Source organism: Zingiber officinale, chromosome 8B (assembly GCF_018446385.1).
Source record: "Zingiber officinale cultivar Zhangliang chromosome 8B, Zo_v1.1, whole genome shotgun sequence".
Lineage (NCBI taxonomy): Eukaryota > Viridiplantae > Streptophyta > Magnoliopsida > Zingiberales > Zingiberaceae > Zingiber > Zingiber officinale.
This window is the reverse complement of record NC_056001.1, coordinates 91,196,905-91,213,707: the sequence shown is the minus strand read 5'-3', so window position 1 is coordinate 91,213,707 and position 16,803 is coordinate 91,196,905. Positions and strand designations below refer to the sequence as shown.

General features: G+C 45.0%; 1 protein-coding gene across 1 annotated transcript; it reads right to left on the bottom strand.

The window, feature by feature from the left end:
• Nucleotides 1-1,085: 1,085 nt before the first annotated feature.
• Nucleotides 1,086-3,408, bottom strand: LOC122016107 (transcription factor MYBC1-like). The gene is made up of 2 exons (XM_042573297.1): nucleotides 2,188-3,408; nucleotides 1,086-1,883 (listed from the first exon to the last, which is right to left on the bottom strand). Exons 1-2 carry the CDS (start codon nucleotides 3,161-3,163, stop codon nucleotides 1,834-1,836), a joined length of 1,026 nt encoding a protein of 341 aa, XP_042429231.1. The 5' UTR covers nucleotides 3,164-3,408; the 3' UTR covers nucleotides 1,086-1,833.
• Nucleotides 3,409-16,803: the final 13,395 nt, after the last annotated feature.

Genomic DNA, 16,803 nt, shown 5'->3' with positions numbered 1-16,803 from the left:
TCAGAAGCCTTGGAATTATCAAGAACAATCAAGAAGGTATATCATAACTTATAGTCAGACTATTCCTGAAGTTATAGAAATTCTATCATTTGTGTTTTGGGGCTTCAAGATGTATAGCTGAAAATTTGCATCGACTTAGACCTGTTTGTACATACAATCCTATGAAGCAACTGTCCTTATATGCTAAACCTAGGAGATTTTACCATAATAACTAGCACACAAATGCTCACGCTTAACAATATGACAGATTTCCACCAAAGATTTGAGTCAACCTGAAAGAACAAAAGAGATGTGTTTTGTTTTGTTTCCCCATGTAAACTAATATATAAAAAGATCTAATCTGTTTCATGCTGCAGTATGTACTTAATGGTGTTTTAGATTTGTTCTCTTGTTTTGATAAGTACCATTCATCATCATCACCAATAGAAAGTTCAGAAGTCATATATTATGGATAAATACTTGATACAAAAGTACAAATGGCGGAAAGCCTTCCCAAATATTTCGAGCTAATTTAAAATCTGTGGAAGTATAAAATTACGATCACAGAAAAGACAAGATCAAATGGTTGGACAAGTGATACATTGAAGATGCAGTTGACAGTGATTCTAGAATGGGATCATCTTAATCAAAGTTGTTTTTCTCAACATTAAGCAAAATAATTGCACAGTTCCTTAGCTGATGATATTAGAGCTCTCTTGGAAAACAAATTCCAATTTTTCTCAGCTCTTGGTTCTCTATTTCAATCCCATTTTCCAAATATCATCAGCATATATAAATTGTTGGATATAAGTGATGTGAATAGAGAACAGGTGAAAAAGAAAAGAGACTATTGTGAATGAGACTTTAGTCCCAAATTGAGAGTTTCTTGGCATTAGGTTGGTTTATATTGATTCGCATGCATTGATGATGTGAACAAATATACGGGGAGAGGCTCTCTCTCACGCGTGGGTGCAAATCCAAGGCTCGGATTGCACTAGACCATGTTGACTCGTGTGCGGGCACGACCTGCGCGCGCCGAATGCCGAATCGGTAACAACCAATATTTTATCGTGTAAACTTTTTTGCTACTCGTGTAACATATGCGCTAAAGAAAAACTAATGCAGTCAAGTAAAACGATGCGTTACACAGCTAACAAATAATGATCATTAACACTGCCCATTGGTTTGAGCTCCTATATAAGGAGGCTGCGACCACAGACAAAAGGTTACTCACATAGAAAAGAAAAGCAGCAAAAGCTCTCCACCTACTTTCCCTCCTCCTCTGTTGTGCAACTTTTACTCGGTGGAATGTCGGTGATAGTTCAGGTACTGCTCAGTTCGCCGTGACCATCAGTGCTTGGTGAGAATCACTGTTCATCGTAGTATCCTGAAAAACAGACGACTTGAGGAAACCTGGAAGCACAGCCGGAAGTGAGACGAATTTATTTCAGGGAAACTGCGTCCATCGCAGGCCTCGGTCTGCCGCTCGCTCGGTTCTGTTGGTCCCACTCGGCGTCAAAGCCCGGCTAGCCACTTGCTCAGACGCTCGGTCAGTTCAATCGGCCTTTACATCCGCTCACATGGTCGGTCTCCTTGTCCGCCTGGTCGGCCTCTTCGTTCGCTCGGTGAACCTAGCCGCTTGCCCGCTCGACCAACACCAGCTCGCTCAACTTGTTTGTTCGCCCGACCGGCCTCTTGCTCGACCTGCCTGTTCACCCCACTGGCCTCTCACTCGACCTATTTGTTAGCTCGACCGGCTTCTCGCTCGATCTGTCTGCTCGCCCGATGAGCCTCTTGCCCGGTCGACTCTCTGTCTAGCTGAACTTGTTCGGCCTTACTGTCCGGTCGGTCAATCTATTGCTTGCCCACCCGACCCTTCAGTCTGCACGAACTTGGAGCTCGGACTGCACTCAACAATCAGCAAAAATCAACTCCTACTTATCAGCTTAAGTCATCTTAACAGATAAATGAATTTAGTTCAGTGTAATTTAAATTCATCTAATACTCCATAAATCTCCCACAACATATCGCCAACATAAATATCATTCGATTCCAATGCGGAACGATCACTAAACCATTTCACGAATTAGGAAACAAACATGGTCGAATACTGAAGTGGGATCAACAGAAGTTTAGTACTATAAGGAAAGATGAATTCAATAAACATGATAGTCAAAGTAGACAAAGAGAAGCGCAATCAGTGCTCACCTGTTGGAAACAGGGTCAGCACCTTCCTCTCGCCGTTGCTTCCCCTTCCCGAAGTCTCCAAATCATCAGAAAAATTGGTGGCTGGTGAGGCAGTGTGCTGCACCAACCCTATCCCAGACGCTGCATGTATCCCCGATGGGGACACCGCCGACCGGTTCAGGAACCCGTGCTCAAATACTCCGCTACCAGTGGGAGATCCGAGTTGCCCCAAATGCCTCTGGTGGAAGTGTTGCTGCTGGATTGCGGCGGCGATCTGCTGGTGGTGCTGCAGCGCAGACACCGGCACGTAGGGAAGGAATGGCTCCGGCGCCCCTAGCCCCGCGACTGGTCCTCCTCGGCTGAGGAAATGGTGGGGCACCGGGGCGCTTGCGAACAACTGGTCGGTGGCTGCGTCGGTGGCTGATATCGGGCCGCCGCCGCCGCTACCGGCTCCGCCGGAGGAGCTGAGGCCTTGCATACGCCTGAGATAGAGTCGATACTTCTGGAGGTGGCTCGCGACGTTCTCGCGCGTGAGGCCGTCGACGCTCATGAGCTGCATTATGGTCTTGGGAACGGCGTTCTTGATCCCGAGATGCGCGACAGCGTCGACAAATCGCTTGTGCAGCTGCGGTGTCCAGACGAGGCGGGGCCTCTTGAGCGTCCGCGCCGGTTCATCGCCGGCTCCGGCTCCGCCGCTACCGGAGGCGGAGTTCAGATCGGAGGACTCAAACTCCGGGGGAGGATGCAGCGGCGGGAGGTGGTTGGGGGAGGCGGAAGTGAGAGCGTGGCCGCCGCGGTGGAGGTTGTAACCGGGGGAGACGGTGGGACTGGGGTTGCCAGCCGCGATGGGTATGTCGAAGTCGAAGGCGAAGGCGAGTCCGGGCGTGATGAGGGATTGTGAGAGCGGCATGAGCTCCTCCGGAGACGGCAGCTGCTCCTCCCATCGCGCGAACCAGTCGCTGCCCTCCTCCTCCTCCTCCTCCTCCTCCTCCCTCATCCCTCCCTCGTCTTCTCGATCCGGATTCACAAAATTGGAGGAGGGAAAAAGAGAGCGGAAAGGAGACGATGAGGGTTTCGAGGTGGATCTTTCTCTTTTGTTTTGTTCTCCGCCGATGGAGATGCTCTGCTTCTCTCTCTAACACACTTTCCTCTTTGATTTCCTCTTCTAGCGCTGCGTTAAAGACTCCAACAGCTCGCTTAATTTCCCGTTTAACACTACCAAAACTAATTAATCGTTTTACATTGTCACTTTATATCTTGCTCTACGCACCTCCAATCATATCACGCGGGAGGCGAAGTAACTAGATACATGGGCGCCTCCCGACGTGGTCGTCTCACGCGTCCTCCTCAATCATAACTTCGATGTCTTTCTCCTGCCCGTCAGATCGATGATGGACGGTGAGCCAACAAACCGTTTGGTAACGAAGTTTCGTGCCTTTTTGTCGGCTGCTATAATTAAAATAATTTTTATTTTTTTTATTTTTTATTTTCATTCCTTTGTCTTCTTCACGTGTCAATTTCTCATCTCTCACATCAAATCAACGACGACAAAAATTATTAATATTCAGTTCTCCAATAATATTCACAAGAAAACAAATTTTTATTTATTAATTATTTGTTCAGCAATCGATAATAGATGATAGCTGGCTGGAATGCAGAAATGGCCCGTGATTTGGTTTACCTGTTATTATTATTAATAACAATATAGAAAACGAGAGAGGAATCTTTACCTTGTTGATGAGGATTGACAAGCCACCGCACAATTGATTGGGGACACTCAATGTCTCAAAATTTTCATCTCATTACAGTTTGCGTCGTAAATGAGATTTAAATCGTAGGTACTTGATTAAATGTCTTACCACTATACTATGCTCGGGGCAGACTTGCATCTTGACTATACCATTCATGGCTAAATAGGCCGATCAGATAGTTACCAGATCAATACTTGAATTTATATATTGTCATTGATCAAATCAGAGCAAGAACTTGGTTCCTGTAATCGGATTGAATCGAATTGGAACTAAGTCACTTGGTGTTTAATTATTAGTTGCTTACTCCACATTTGACGGAGAAAGATGAAATGTAGATTTGGATGATCTTGTTCGGAATATGAGTCAGACGGACTATCGATTGAGATGGATGGAATGTTGATCAAATCGTGATGTCCCGGAGGGGGGTATGCTGAGCTAGCTTTTATGTTGACTAAGTTATTAGAAATCCTCTAGTCAACTCTACAGCCAGCGACCAAGTTGTCCCGGTCCCTGGTACCTCAATGTTAGAAGTAGATTCAACAAATATATAAGAAACAGACTAATACTAGAATAATAAAATGAATGGAAAGAGTACGGTAACGTACCTTGACCCAGGGACGTCCTTTATGAATTAGTGAGCTAGTCGGGATGCTGCTCGTGTTGTTGTGCCCCGGAAGGGTAGATGATTCTAGACAGGTTGGAGAGCTGGATCTGATGACGCGGAGCCGGGCACGATGGCACGAAACCAGATGCGACCCCGGCACGCAGGGCAGGCTATGACATCAACACGCAGGCTGAGACATGATATCGGCACGCAAGCCGAGATAGGGCATCGACTCGCAGACTGAATAGTAATAATGGTGTACAAGCTAAAACATCACATCAGCACGAAGGCAGTAACACAACAATGACACAAAGGTTGGAGATAATGGCACATAGGCTTGAAGGTCGGAACGCGTCCACAACACCCAGGCCAAAGGCATAGGCGACAATGAATCTGCACCGACTAAGCATTGGATCCCCAAAGCTGGCGCCTGCTAGCCATGGCGCGGAGGTGGCAGTCGGCTATAGCGCGATGCTGACACCCTCGGCTCTAGAATGGGTCGAGAGTGGCAGGCGACAACCGCTGAAGGGTGGCTGTCGATGTACTGGCGAACTCATAGATGGAGGGAGGCGGAGCGTGTGCTGTCGGCGCACAAAGGGTGAGGCAGCGTCGTCGTTCGGCCGTGAACAACAGAGAAGAGGTTGTCCGGCAGTGGAGATGGCTGTACGCGTGCAGAGGAGGTGATGGCGAAGCATGCGGCGAGCAGTGAGGGAGATGGTGAGCCCCCATTAGAGGCAACCTGGTCATGGGAGAGAGAGGAAGGGATGGCGGCGTCCTCGTGTAGGTCCGTGCGGCGACGATGGAGTGAGGGGAAGGAAGCACAAGCGCATGTGGCTTTTGTGGTGGTGGAAGAGCCTAGCCCCCCCCCCCCCCCCCCCCCAATGGTGGCGAGCACAGAGGAAAAAGGAATCTCTTCTAAGAAGAGTATGTGAGGATGTGATCCTCGAAGAGGGAACAACAGCTATCAATCCAACCTAGAGTTTCAGGGAAACTCAAAGTCAAGACCGAACAATCCTAAAGCTGTCAAAATCATACTTCTATATTGTTTATTGCCTAAACTAACCTTATTTTGAAGAAAACGTTGGCAGTAAAAAGCTGGTCAAGGCGCCCGGAGTTGCTCCGGGTGCCCAGGAAGGCTTCGACGAAGAGGCGCCCCCGAGAGTGTGCCTAGCCAGGCACCCTGGCAGCCCGAGCGCCTGAAGTTGCTCTAGGCGGGATGGCTAAATATTCATCGACATTCTGAGCTAGAGAGCAATGACTGGTTGACCCACATCAGTGGTTTAGGCGTCCGGAGGGGGTTCGGGCGTCCGGATGTGGATAAACTTCATGGATGAAGTTTTGACGAGATCTCATCACGTCATCATAGCCCAGGTGCTCTGGAGGGGATCCAGGCACCCAAATGAGACTATAAAAGGAGGCTTCGACCAGCAGCTTCTTTACATCATTCCAAGAATCTTCCGCTTCTGCGCTCTGCTTCGATAAAATCTCTATGACGCCTGAAAGCTGCTCCGATGAAGACTATACTAAAGATCTGATTCTCCAAGTTATCGATATTATTTTTATTCAAGTTACTTGTACTCAAATTGTAATTAATCTTATAATTTTCTTACTGATTAGTATTTTCTTATTGAAAGCACTCTCACGTGCGGGCCATGGAGTAGAAGTCGTCACAGGCTCCGAATCAAGTAAATCTTGGCCTTGTTAACATTACGTTTTCTTTTCTTTATTCCATTGCCACTTATCTCTCCGAGTTTTAAACAAACGCGAAATCCATGAGCGCTATTCACCCCTCACCCTCTAGCACTTTCAATCCTATAGAAGTATCAAATGGAGTGCTTCATTATGATGGGCAACTTTGACTATGACATAGCATTGAAGAGATCCATCCAAAATTCGAAAGAAAACCAAAAGATAATAAATTTAATTTTAAAAATATTACCTAACGAAATTACATACAGAATTGGAGAACATCGAGATGCCTATGAGTTCTGGACTCAACTATCCAAGCTTCATGAAAAGCTAAAGAAATTGGAGGAATAAGTCAAAAGTTAATTCATACTCAAGTCCAACCTAATAGAGAAGTCTACAGAATTAGAGGTTGCATTTAAGGTTAGTATAATTTACTAAAATACCTCTATCAGTTTTGATTTAAATAATGTACATGATAGTTTGAAAAAAAAAATCTATAAATCTACATGATAATTTAGGTTTGTATGATTTAGTATATTTGAAAAATCTAATGTCAATTAAAAATTCAGAATTAAAAATTATTCTAGATTTTGATCAAGTCAATCCAGACTTTGATCAGATCGGCAATAACCTTGACTTGGTCAAACAGAACATTGACCAAATCAATTCAAATAAATTAATTAATTTAAAAAAATATGAAATTAAATAAAAAATTAGATTTAATTAATTCACCAAATTCAAATTCAAATATTAAAAATTTAGAAATAATTAAATATCGATGTGGAGGGGCAAGGCCAAGTTACCAACCTGGACAACAAAGCTATCAACTATCTCGGATAGAAAAGATGCTTGAGGAAGTTCTTCATGATAAAAAAGTGTAAGGAACTAAGCGCTAAATACACAAAAGTGTAGCAAAAACATCTAGTTCCTCCAAAAGATCCATGCGAAAGGAAACCATATACTAAGTCTTACATGAGAGGATTATACCTTTGATGCGTGCCCTTCATAATCCCGACAGCAACCTTTCTTTGGATGCAGATCTTAGCATGATCAAGTGTCCATGCATCTACGGTATCCACACGAACATGTTCCATTCGTCTCACGAACTCTTGATTTGGAGAAGAACCAACTTTGTGGTGCTAGCCACACAAGGTGATTTGGCCATGAGGAATGTGTTAGTATTAGCCCTAGTACCAATTATGAGATGATTGTAAAGGGCTCATTTTGTATCATATATCATTATTAATAAAAGGTAAAGTTGGTTATTATATTTATTTCAGTTCAGTGCCAATTGAATAATGTCCTTGGGTAGCAGGTTCTTATCTACAGTATATCAATTGGTTGAATTGATAGTAAGATATTGTAGAGAACACTACTCTTAACTATTCCTAGTCGAGCATTAATATACAAGAATAATATTAATGCGTTGAGACTAGCATGTAGGTCAACGGATGACTTGATCTCACAAGTCATGGATATGAGATATCAGGTTGACACATGGGTATATATTAGAGAATATATACTGAATGACCCGCCATGAGAATGTTTCATGGATCATTATATGAGTGTCATAAATATTCTCATGTGACTATTGGTATGAATAGTCCTTAGACCTGAAGCCACTACGATTCCCTACATAAGAAGTTGTGTACTTTGGTATCGACAAACGTCACCTGTAACAAGGTGGACAATAAAGTTGATCACTGGGTATGCAATGAATTATGCGGAGGGATGTGAGTGATGTAGATGGGATCTATCCCTTTCATATGACTAAAGTGATATATGTGGGCCCCTTGATTAGTAGGACACAAAGAAAGCATGGTCATGCTCAAATGAATCAGTATGAGATATTGAGCTCATTTGATTGAGTGTGTCTACTTAGATATCAAAAAACACAAAGATTGATAAGAGAATGACACGGTCTATGTCTCATTGATCAATCTAGATATCAAAGATAGAGGGACCAAGTCATACAAGATAATAGTCATAGAAATATTAGGTCGGATCTTGACTTTCTCGTCACTTGGGTAGCAATGATGCCTTGCTAGATGTCACTCATTGCTTATGTATCTAAATGTTGATTTGGGTATGATTCGGCGATAAGAACAGGGACCCCCCTCTGAGGGAAGTTAACGCCACGTGGAAGTCAAAAGGCCGAACGGCCGACCGGAGAAAAGGAGATCAGTCGGCCAAACGGGTCCCATCAGAGTCAAAGGCACCCGGCGAGGAGTCAGGGTTCCGACGCCCGTTGAGCAGGATCGTACGGCCGAGCGGGTGGCCCGCTCGGCCGAAGGCATAAGGTAGCAATACTGCGATCAGTCTCCACAGAGCACACTACCGGGAATATCCTAAGTGGACCAACACATATGACCGGCTGGACACTCGGCGTGTAGTAAGAAGAGAACAGGACAAGGAAACATCCTCTGACAGCGGGCATGTTCGAGGAGCAGGCCATACGCAGGATCTTATGACAGGGGTCCGCTGTCCCATCAAAGACGTTCTCGGACTGTAGCAGTAAGGGGTTAGGTAAGCTTTTCTGATAAGCCCATATTGAGGTATGGGCTGAGGACACGTATTCACCTCGATCTGTGTGCATGAGTCCCTTTCCAGCCCTATATAAAGGGCCTCGCCCTTCACCGGAGGTACGCGTGCTACGATTTTTGGAGCCACTTCTTTGTTGTCCACTTACCTGACTTGAGCGTCGGAGGGTCGTCACCGGGAACCCCTTCCCGGCCCGACTTCTTTGCAGGTTCGCCGGAGGTCCGTACGACCGGTCGGAGATCTACATCAGCAACTCGGAGAGCGCCACATGCCCAGCGTCCGTTTATTCAGCTTTCGGACAGGATCAATTTGGCGTCGTCTGTGGGAACGCTCCTGCATTCGATTGGAAGCAATGGACGAAGCTGGACGACCGCACTCGGTGATGCTCTCCACAGAGGAGCTCGACGCTTTGATCGAGACAAGAGCCGCTAAGCTTGTGGAACAAAGACAAAAGTCGCAAGCCGAGCGGATTGAGCAGCAAGCAACATCAGCATCAGGTGGCCGAGCGAAAGCACCGCCGGCCACAGTTCCATTCCATCAAGCCCTATTCCGAACTCCTGAAGCCGCAGCAGTTAATCGTGATCGAGGATCTTCTTCAGATGAAGTACCCAGACGAGACAGCAGAAAAGGCAAAGCCCCCCGAGCGGACGCCTCGCCCGAATGGATCAACGTCAATTCTCAGAGGCTATTCTACAAGACCCTCTGCCAAAGCACTATGTGCCCCCGGCGATCGGTGAATACAATGGAACTACCGACCCGGACGATCATTTGGGTAAATTCGACAACACGGCTACCCTTCATCAATACAAAGATGGGGTGAAGTGTCGAGTTTTTTTAACCACCCTCTCGGGATCGGCTCAACGGTGGTTTCGGAGATTGCCGAACGGATCTATCTCAAGTTTCAAGGACTTCCGCACGACTTTCCTTCACCACTTTGCAAGCAGTAGGCGCTATCAGAAGACTAGTGTGAGTCTGTTTGCCATCAAACAAGAAGCCCGCAAATCGCTCCGAGCCTATATCCAGCGGTTCAACAGGGTGGCCATGGATATTCCAACGGCCACCTCGGAAACCATGATGAATGCCTTCACGCAAGGCCTCGTGGACGGGGACTTCTTCTGATCGCTCATTCGGAAGCCGCCCTGGGACTACGACCATATGCTACACCGAGCCAATGAATACATCAACGTGGAGGAAGCCCAAGCGGCACGAAGAAAGGAAACTCCCACTGAGCGGGCTCCCCCTGCCGAGCGGAAGCCGCACAATGCTCATCAGCCGCCCAGAGGACCGAGGGCCGAAGCAATCCGCTCCCCCCAGGCTAGGTCCCATGTACAAGAAGTAGCTGCCGAGCGGCTCAAACCAAAGAGGAAGGTATGGACCCCTATGTTCTGCTCTTTCCATCGGACCGACATGCACAATACAAGGGATTGCCGAAGCCTTCCTCTGATTGCCCACCCCGTGCCCCGGGGTGGCCACCGCCGATCGCCATCATCCGACAGGCGACAGAGGCCTCGTGAAGCCGATCGGATGGTAGCCGACAGGCGACAACAATAGACTCCCGAGCAACATCACACTCCGAGGCGTGAGAATCTCTGGATGTCTCGGGAGCGGCCCTGACCGTTCGCTCTGGAAGAAGAAAATAGAAGTAACACTTCCCGAGGCGAAATCAACATTATAGCTGGCGGGCCGACCGGAGGCAACTCTAACCGAGCAAGAAAGTCGAGCGTCCGGCAGCTCCAGATCTATGCGGTCGGCTGCAGCCAGGAACGGGCGAGCGGACCCGAAATCAGCTTCGGGCCCAAGGACTTGGAGGGAGTCGAAGTGTCGCATGACGATGCTCTCCTCATCAAAGCGGTAATAGCCAACTATACTATTCACCGCATTTTTATTGACACAGGAAGCTCGGTCAATATCATATTCAAAAAGGCCTTCGATCAACTACAAATCGATCGAGCCGAGCTGTTGCCCATGACAACCCCCCTCTACGGGTTTACGGGCAATGAAGTTCTGCCGGTCAGACAGATCCGACTGGCTATTTCGCTGGGAGAGGAGCCGCTCAGAAGGACGCGGACTGCAAACTTCGTCGTGGTGGACTCTCCGTCGGCATACAACGTCATCTTGGGACGACAGGCTCTCAGTGAATTCCGAGCGGCCGTCTCCACCTTCCACCAGAAAATAAAGTTCCCGGTTGAAGACAAAGTGGGAGAAGTACGAGGAGATCAATTAGCAGCTCGGCGATGCTACGTCAAGATGGTCCGAGCTGAAGCTAATTCCGCTCGGAAGACGCCACGGATCGAGGTGAACGCTATAACTGAAAAACCTCCCTCTTTGGTTTATGAAGAAAAAGAGGAAGTGCAGATTCACCCGACCCGATCAGAGGCCACCACGCTCATTGCGGCCGATCTGGAGGCAAGTCAGAAAGAGGAAGTGATCAAATGCCTCCAGAGAAACTGTGATGTCTGTAACACCCCGCCCCTCCTGCTAAGGCGACGGGGGTTACTTGACGACTCTTGCATACTTAACACAGCGGAAGTCTTACTTAGAGGATTTAAAAACCTTTTTCTTACTTAAAAGTCACAATAGACATAAAAGGTCCACATAGCATGCTTATCATAAATTTTGGGTCTTAATACCAAACACATACTTAAAGTCATGGAGTCATAAAGTAAAAACATCAACATGGCAAATTTCTTATTAAATGAAAGCAGGTCATTTCTTTTAGCTAGTCCACTACCGCACACATCCTTCAAGCCCTCCTGCTGCTCCCCTAGTACATCCATTCCTTGTCTTTATCTGTAGTACAAAAAAGTAAGCTATGAGCACTCATGGCTCAGTAAGTTCCTTTCCTACTCACAAAAACCGTCAAACATATTAAAAATCACAAGTCATAAGGCATAAAGACAAGTGTATCATGTTAAGAGCATATCATGGCATATCATATCATAACATAAATTATCATGGCATAACATATCATGATCATCAAACGTATCCTGTCATAGCATAACCTCAGCATAACTAGCATGGCGTAATCATAAAGTATAATCATGGTACATCCCTAAACATATATCATGCAACATATGCAACATGTCTTTTGAAAACTTATACAATACATACTTGAACATAATCTCAACATGATTAGGGCCCCGGCTTGTACCACATACATAATTGCACGCGTCCTATGTAGGTCCAAGGTAGCAAGTCTTGAACCCTACAAGGCATACATATTAGGCCCGTTTCTTAGTCCATCGACCTAGGGGCACTTAGGAGCCCATCCCTAACGAGGCTCGTTTCTTAGTCCATCGACCCCGGGGCGCTTATGGAGCCCACCCTTGGTACAAGTCATACATAAAGTAAAGTAGCATGACTTAACTTACATATCATAGTTCTTATCATTTCATGCATATCATATTTCTTAACATATCATAAAACATGCATATTTGGGCACACAACACATGCATGAATCATAACATACATCATGAACATATCACTTATCTTAAAGCATGCATATTTGGGTACACAGCACATGCATGAATCATAGGCTTGCATAACGAACGTATCATTTTATCATGTCATAAAGTAAGCATGTTTGAGCACATAGTACATACATGGGTCATAAGCATACATGAAAGAACATAACACATATCCTAAAAAGATATAACCATTCATGGAATCATTAAATATCATCTCTTCATAGCATGTGAGGTATATCTAGCCCCTAAACCCATATGGCCGAAAGTCATGAAAGGTCCACATGGTCTCTAAACAACATACAAACATAAAAACTCTCATGATATCTTCACATACTAACATAAGAAAGATCATAAGCATGTTAACATAAATTTTAAAGCCCTCCTAGGTTTCCAATTATTTTATGGCCGAAACCTTTCATGAAGAGGAATCAAGTTCTAAGCAACATGTAAACATATAAACCCTATACCCATATCATATTATATTTCATAGGGAACTACTTAAGCACATTTAGTTTGGGTTCTAAGTTCCCTAAGCTCCTAATCATATCATGGTCGAACCCTAGCTTATCTCATCCTAGGTTACAAGTAGAATAGAGGTGTTGAACCTTAAGCCAACATGTTATACATTTTCATGAGGAACAACATAAGCATGTTTGTTTCAAATTTCAAACTTCCTAGACCCATTAACTCAAGGTGGCCGAACCTAACAATCATGGAATTAGGTTTTTAGTGGCATAAGAGTATGAAACCACAACTACATTCCATAGCATACATCACAAGAACATCATAAGCATATATAAGTTGGGTTCTAATCTCTCTAAGCCTTTAAACTTGTAGTGGCCGAAACATGTAAATCATGGAACTAGATTTTTAGTGACATGAGAGCATGGGAACCACAACTATATTTCATGGCATATATCTCAAGGGCATCATAAGCATGTATAAGTTGGATTCAAATTTCTCTAGGCCCTTTAAACTTGTAGTGGCCGAAACATGTAAATCATGGAACTAGATTTTTAGTGACATGAGAGAATGGGAACCCCAACTACATTTCATAGCATATATCTCAAGGGCATCATAAGCATGAATAAGTTGGATTCAAATTTCTCTAGGCCCTTTAAACTTGTAGTGGCCGAAACTTAACAAGCATGAAACTAAGTTTCTAGTGGCATAAGAGCATGGAAAACCCTACCCAATTTTCATGGCTTCATAACAAGGAATAACATGAGTAAACTTAGTTAAAAATCTACACATACTAGCTTTAAAACCTAATGTGGCCGAAAGTTACATGTATTCAAAAATTCTATATAGCAAGCAACCATAAAACCTCATCTAGTTTCATATTATTTTATCAAGAAGGTCATGAGCCTCTTAGCCTTGGTTTTCAACTTTCCTAGACTTCAACTCTCATCATAACCGAACCCTCATAAGCATGAAATAAGATTCATAACTAACATACAATCATGGCATAACATTTTAGCTTCATGTCTTGTCTTAGGAAAAATCTTAGCATGCTTGGTCTTAGGTTTTAATACTCTCCTAGGCCTTTACTCCTTTCTTGGCCGAATATTCATGAGCATGTAAATGGAGTTTCAAACAACATACAAGTAAGAGAAAAGTTAACAACCTCATTATCATAGGGTACATAACCAAAAGAATAAGGAAACATGCTTAGTTTGAGTTTTGAACTTACCTAGTCTTCTTGTTCATGCTTGGCCGAACCATGTAAATCATGAAACTAATTTTTCATTAATTATTCTAGCATGGAAACCATAGATTAACTTCTTACATAAAATACATGTCACAAGAAAAATAGAAAGCATATCTAATCATAACTTTCTTAAACTCTTCTTCTTGTTTTTGACCGAATTTTCTTAAACAACATCTTAAGTTTTTTTTAAGCGATCTATCTCCATGAAAAACCATACAAACCATTGTACCACAGGTGAGGGGAAGCTTACCTAATGTTCACTTGTTAATCCTTAAGAAATGGTACCCTTGGTGAAGAGGAAGTAGGGAGCTTCTTCTTCTAGCACTCCTTTCGATTTCTCTTGTTTGGAAAGGTACACCTTGAAGGCTCCTTCTTGTAGTTTAGTTTTCTCTTAGGGAGAAACCTAAACTTGGCTTGTGGAGATGAGGGAGGAGGATGCTAGTCTCGGCAAAGGGTGAGGGAGAAGGGAAAAAAAAATGAAAACCTTTAGTTCCTTTCCTTTTTATGCTAAGTAGGTGGAAGTTACCAAAATGAACTTTGCTTCCCTTCCTCCTTATCTCATGCATGTATTTTCTTAATGAGAATATGTCCTCATTCCCTTCCCTAAATTCTTCTCTTTATTATCCTCTTAAACCCCACGAAAATAGAGAAGGAAAGGGAGAAAGATAACTTGTCTTTTGCTTCTCTTTTTCTTAACCAAGAGGTAAACAAGAGAAAGAAAGCTCATTGGTTTTCCTCTTGTTCCCTTACTAAATTATATCTTTACTTTTAACTACAATTTCTATCATTTCCCTTTCACATATCATTCATTATCCTAGTGGTCAACATACATAATTTTATTTCTATCCTTGGTGGGAGGTTCAAGGTTCAAACCTTCACCTCTTCTTTTTATTTCTCTTATTTCTTTTTCTTTGATTCTTCTTCTTTTATGTTCTAAAGTAAATAACACCCATATACTTATCTTATAAATTTGTGGGTGTTACAATGTCTTCATCTGGTCGACGTATGAGCTGCCCAGAATTTCACCGAGTATAGCGCAGCACGAGCTCCACGTCCGACCGGACGCTCGGCCGGTGAAGCAGAGGAAAAGGGACTTCAGCGCCGAACAAAATGCAATCATCCGAGCGGAGGTCGAGAAACTTCTGCAGGCCGACCACATACGTGAGGTCCAGTTCCCGAGCTGGCTGGCGAACGTGGTACTAGTCTCCAAGTCGGGGAACAAATGGAGAGTGTGCATCGATTTCCGGGATCTTAACAAGGCGTGCCCAAAAGATTTTTATCCTCTGCCCCGGATCGATCAACTGGTGGACTCCACAGCCGGTTGTGAGTTGATATGCATGCTCGACGCTTATCAGGGCTACCATCAAGTGCCGCTCGCCCGAGAAGATCAAGAAAAAGTCAGCTTCGTTACAGCCAACGACACCTACTGCTATAATGTGATGCTGTTCGGGCTGAAGAACGCGGGAGCCACTTATCAGCGCTTGATGAACAAAGTGTTCAAGGAGCAGATCGGGCGAAATCTGGAAGTATATGTGGATAACATTCTCATCAAGTCCGTCCAAGCGGTCGACCTCTTTAAAGACATGGAGGAAACTTTCCGAACGTTACGGAAATATGGAGTTAAGCTGAACCCTCAGAAGTGTCTGTTCGGAGCAAAAGGCGGGCGTTTCTTGGGATACATAGTGACCGAGCGAGACATCGAGGCAAATCCCAACAAAGTGAAAGCATTACAAGATATGCCGCCCCCAAGAAATCTGAGAGAAGTGCAGCGCTTGACCGGTCGGATAACTTCTTTGTCCAGATTCATCTCCAAGACTGCCGACCGGAGCTTACCTTTTTTCAAAATCTTGCGCAAAGCCACTAAGTTTCATTGGGACGAAGAATGCGATCGGGCGTTCGAAGATCTGAAAATATACTTGAACTCTCTGCCTGTGCTAGCCAAGCCAGCCATGGGTGAGCCACTTTGTATCTATTTATCTTCAACTGAGCAGGCAGTCGGCTCGGCACTAGTAAGGGCGAGCGGAGAAGAACCTGTATATTTTCTAAGCCATATTTTAAAAGATGCTGAATATCGCTACACTGGGCTCGAGAAGCTGGCTTTCGCTTTGGTCCTCGTCGCTCGGCGCCTCCGTCCCTATTTCTTGGCTCATACTATTATCGTCCGGACGAATAGCCCATTGGGAAGAGTGCTGTTAAATCCAGAAGCGTCCGGGCGGCTCATCAAATGGACAACGGAGTTGAGCGAATTCGACATTCAGTACCAACTCCGTTCGGCGATAAAGGTGCAGTCCTTGGCAGATTTTATTACCGAAGTACAAAAGCCTGAGCCCGAGGTTATGTGGAAAATATTTGTGGACGGATCGTCCACTGGGCTCGGGAGCGGGATTGGCGTACTACTGCTCTCTCCACAAGAAGAAAGGATGCACTTATCCGTCCGGCTGGATTACAAAGCCACAAACAACGAAGCAGAGTATGAAGCCCTTATAGCTAGCTTACAAGCCGCCCGGCATGTTGGGGCAGGTCGGGTGACGCTTCATTCGGGTTCTCAGCTGGCCGTTCAGCAGCTCTCTGGTACTTTTGAAATTAACAACGCTTGGCTCAAACTCTACGCTGAGGCCTTTGAAAAGCTCAAGGCCAATTTCAGAGAAGTCATTATCCAGAAAATACCCCGAGCGGAAAACCAGGCTGCAGATGAGTTAGCCAAACTCGCAAGTTCAATAACGCCGGTCGACATCCAGTAGCCAATTGAGCAAGTATCTTTGGTGGCGCACGTCGATCGGATGGAGGGCCTCTAGTTTCCGAGCGACTGGAGAACAGCCATCATGGAGTTTCTTCGATCGGGGGCAACACCATCCGATCGGGAAGCAGCCCAGC

Bases quoted from the DNA above. Each gene is read 5' to 3' on its own strand.
- LOC122016107 (XM_042573297.1), bottom strand. From the start codon at position 3,163: ATGAGGGAGGAGGAGGAGGAGGAGGAGGAGGAGGGCAGCGACTGGTTC. The intron at 1,884-2,187 runs GTGAGCACTGAT...TGTTGAGTGCAG, and splicing joins GCTGACCCTGTTTCCAACAG to TCCGAGCTCCAAGTTCGTGC.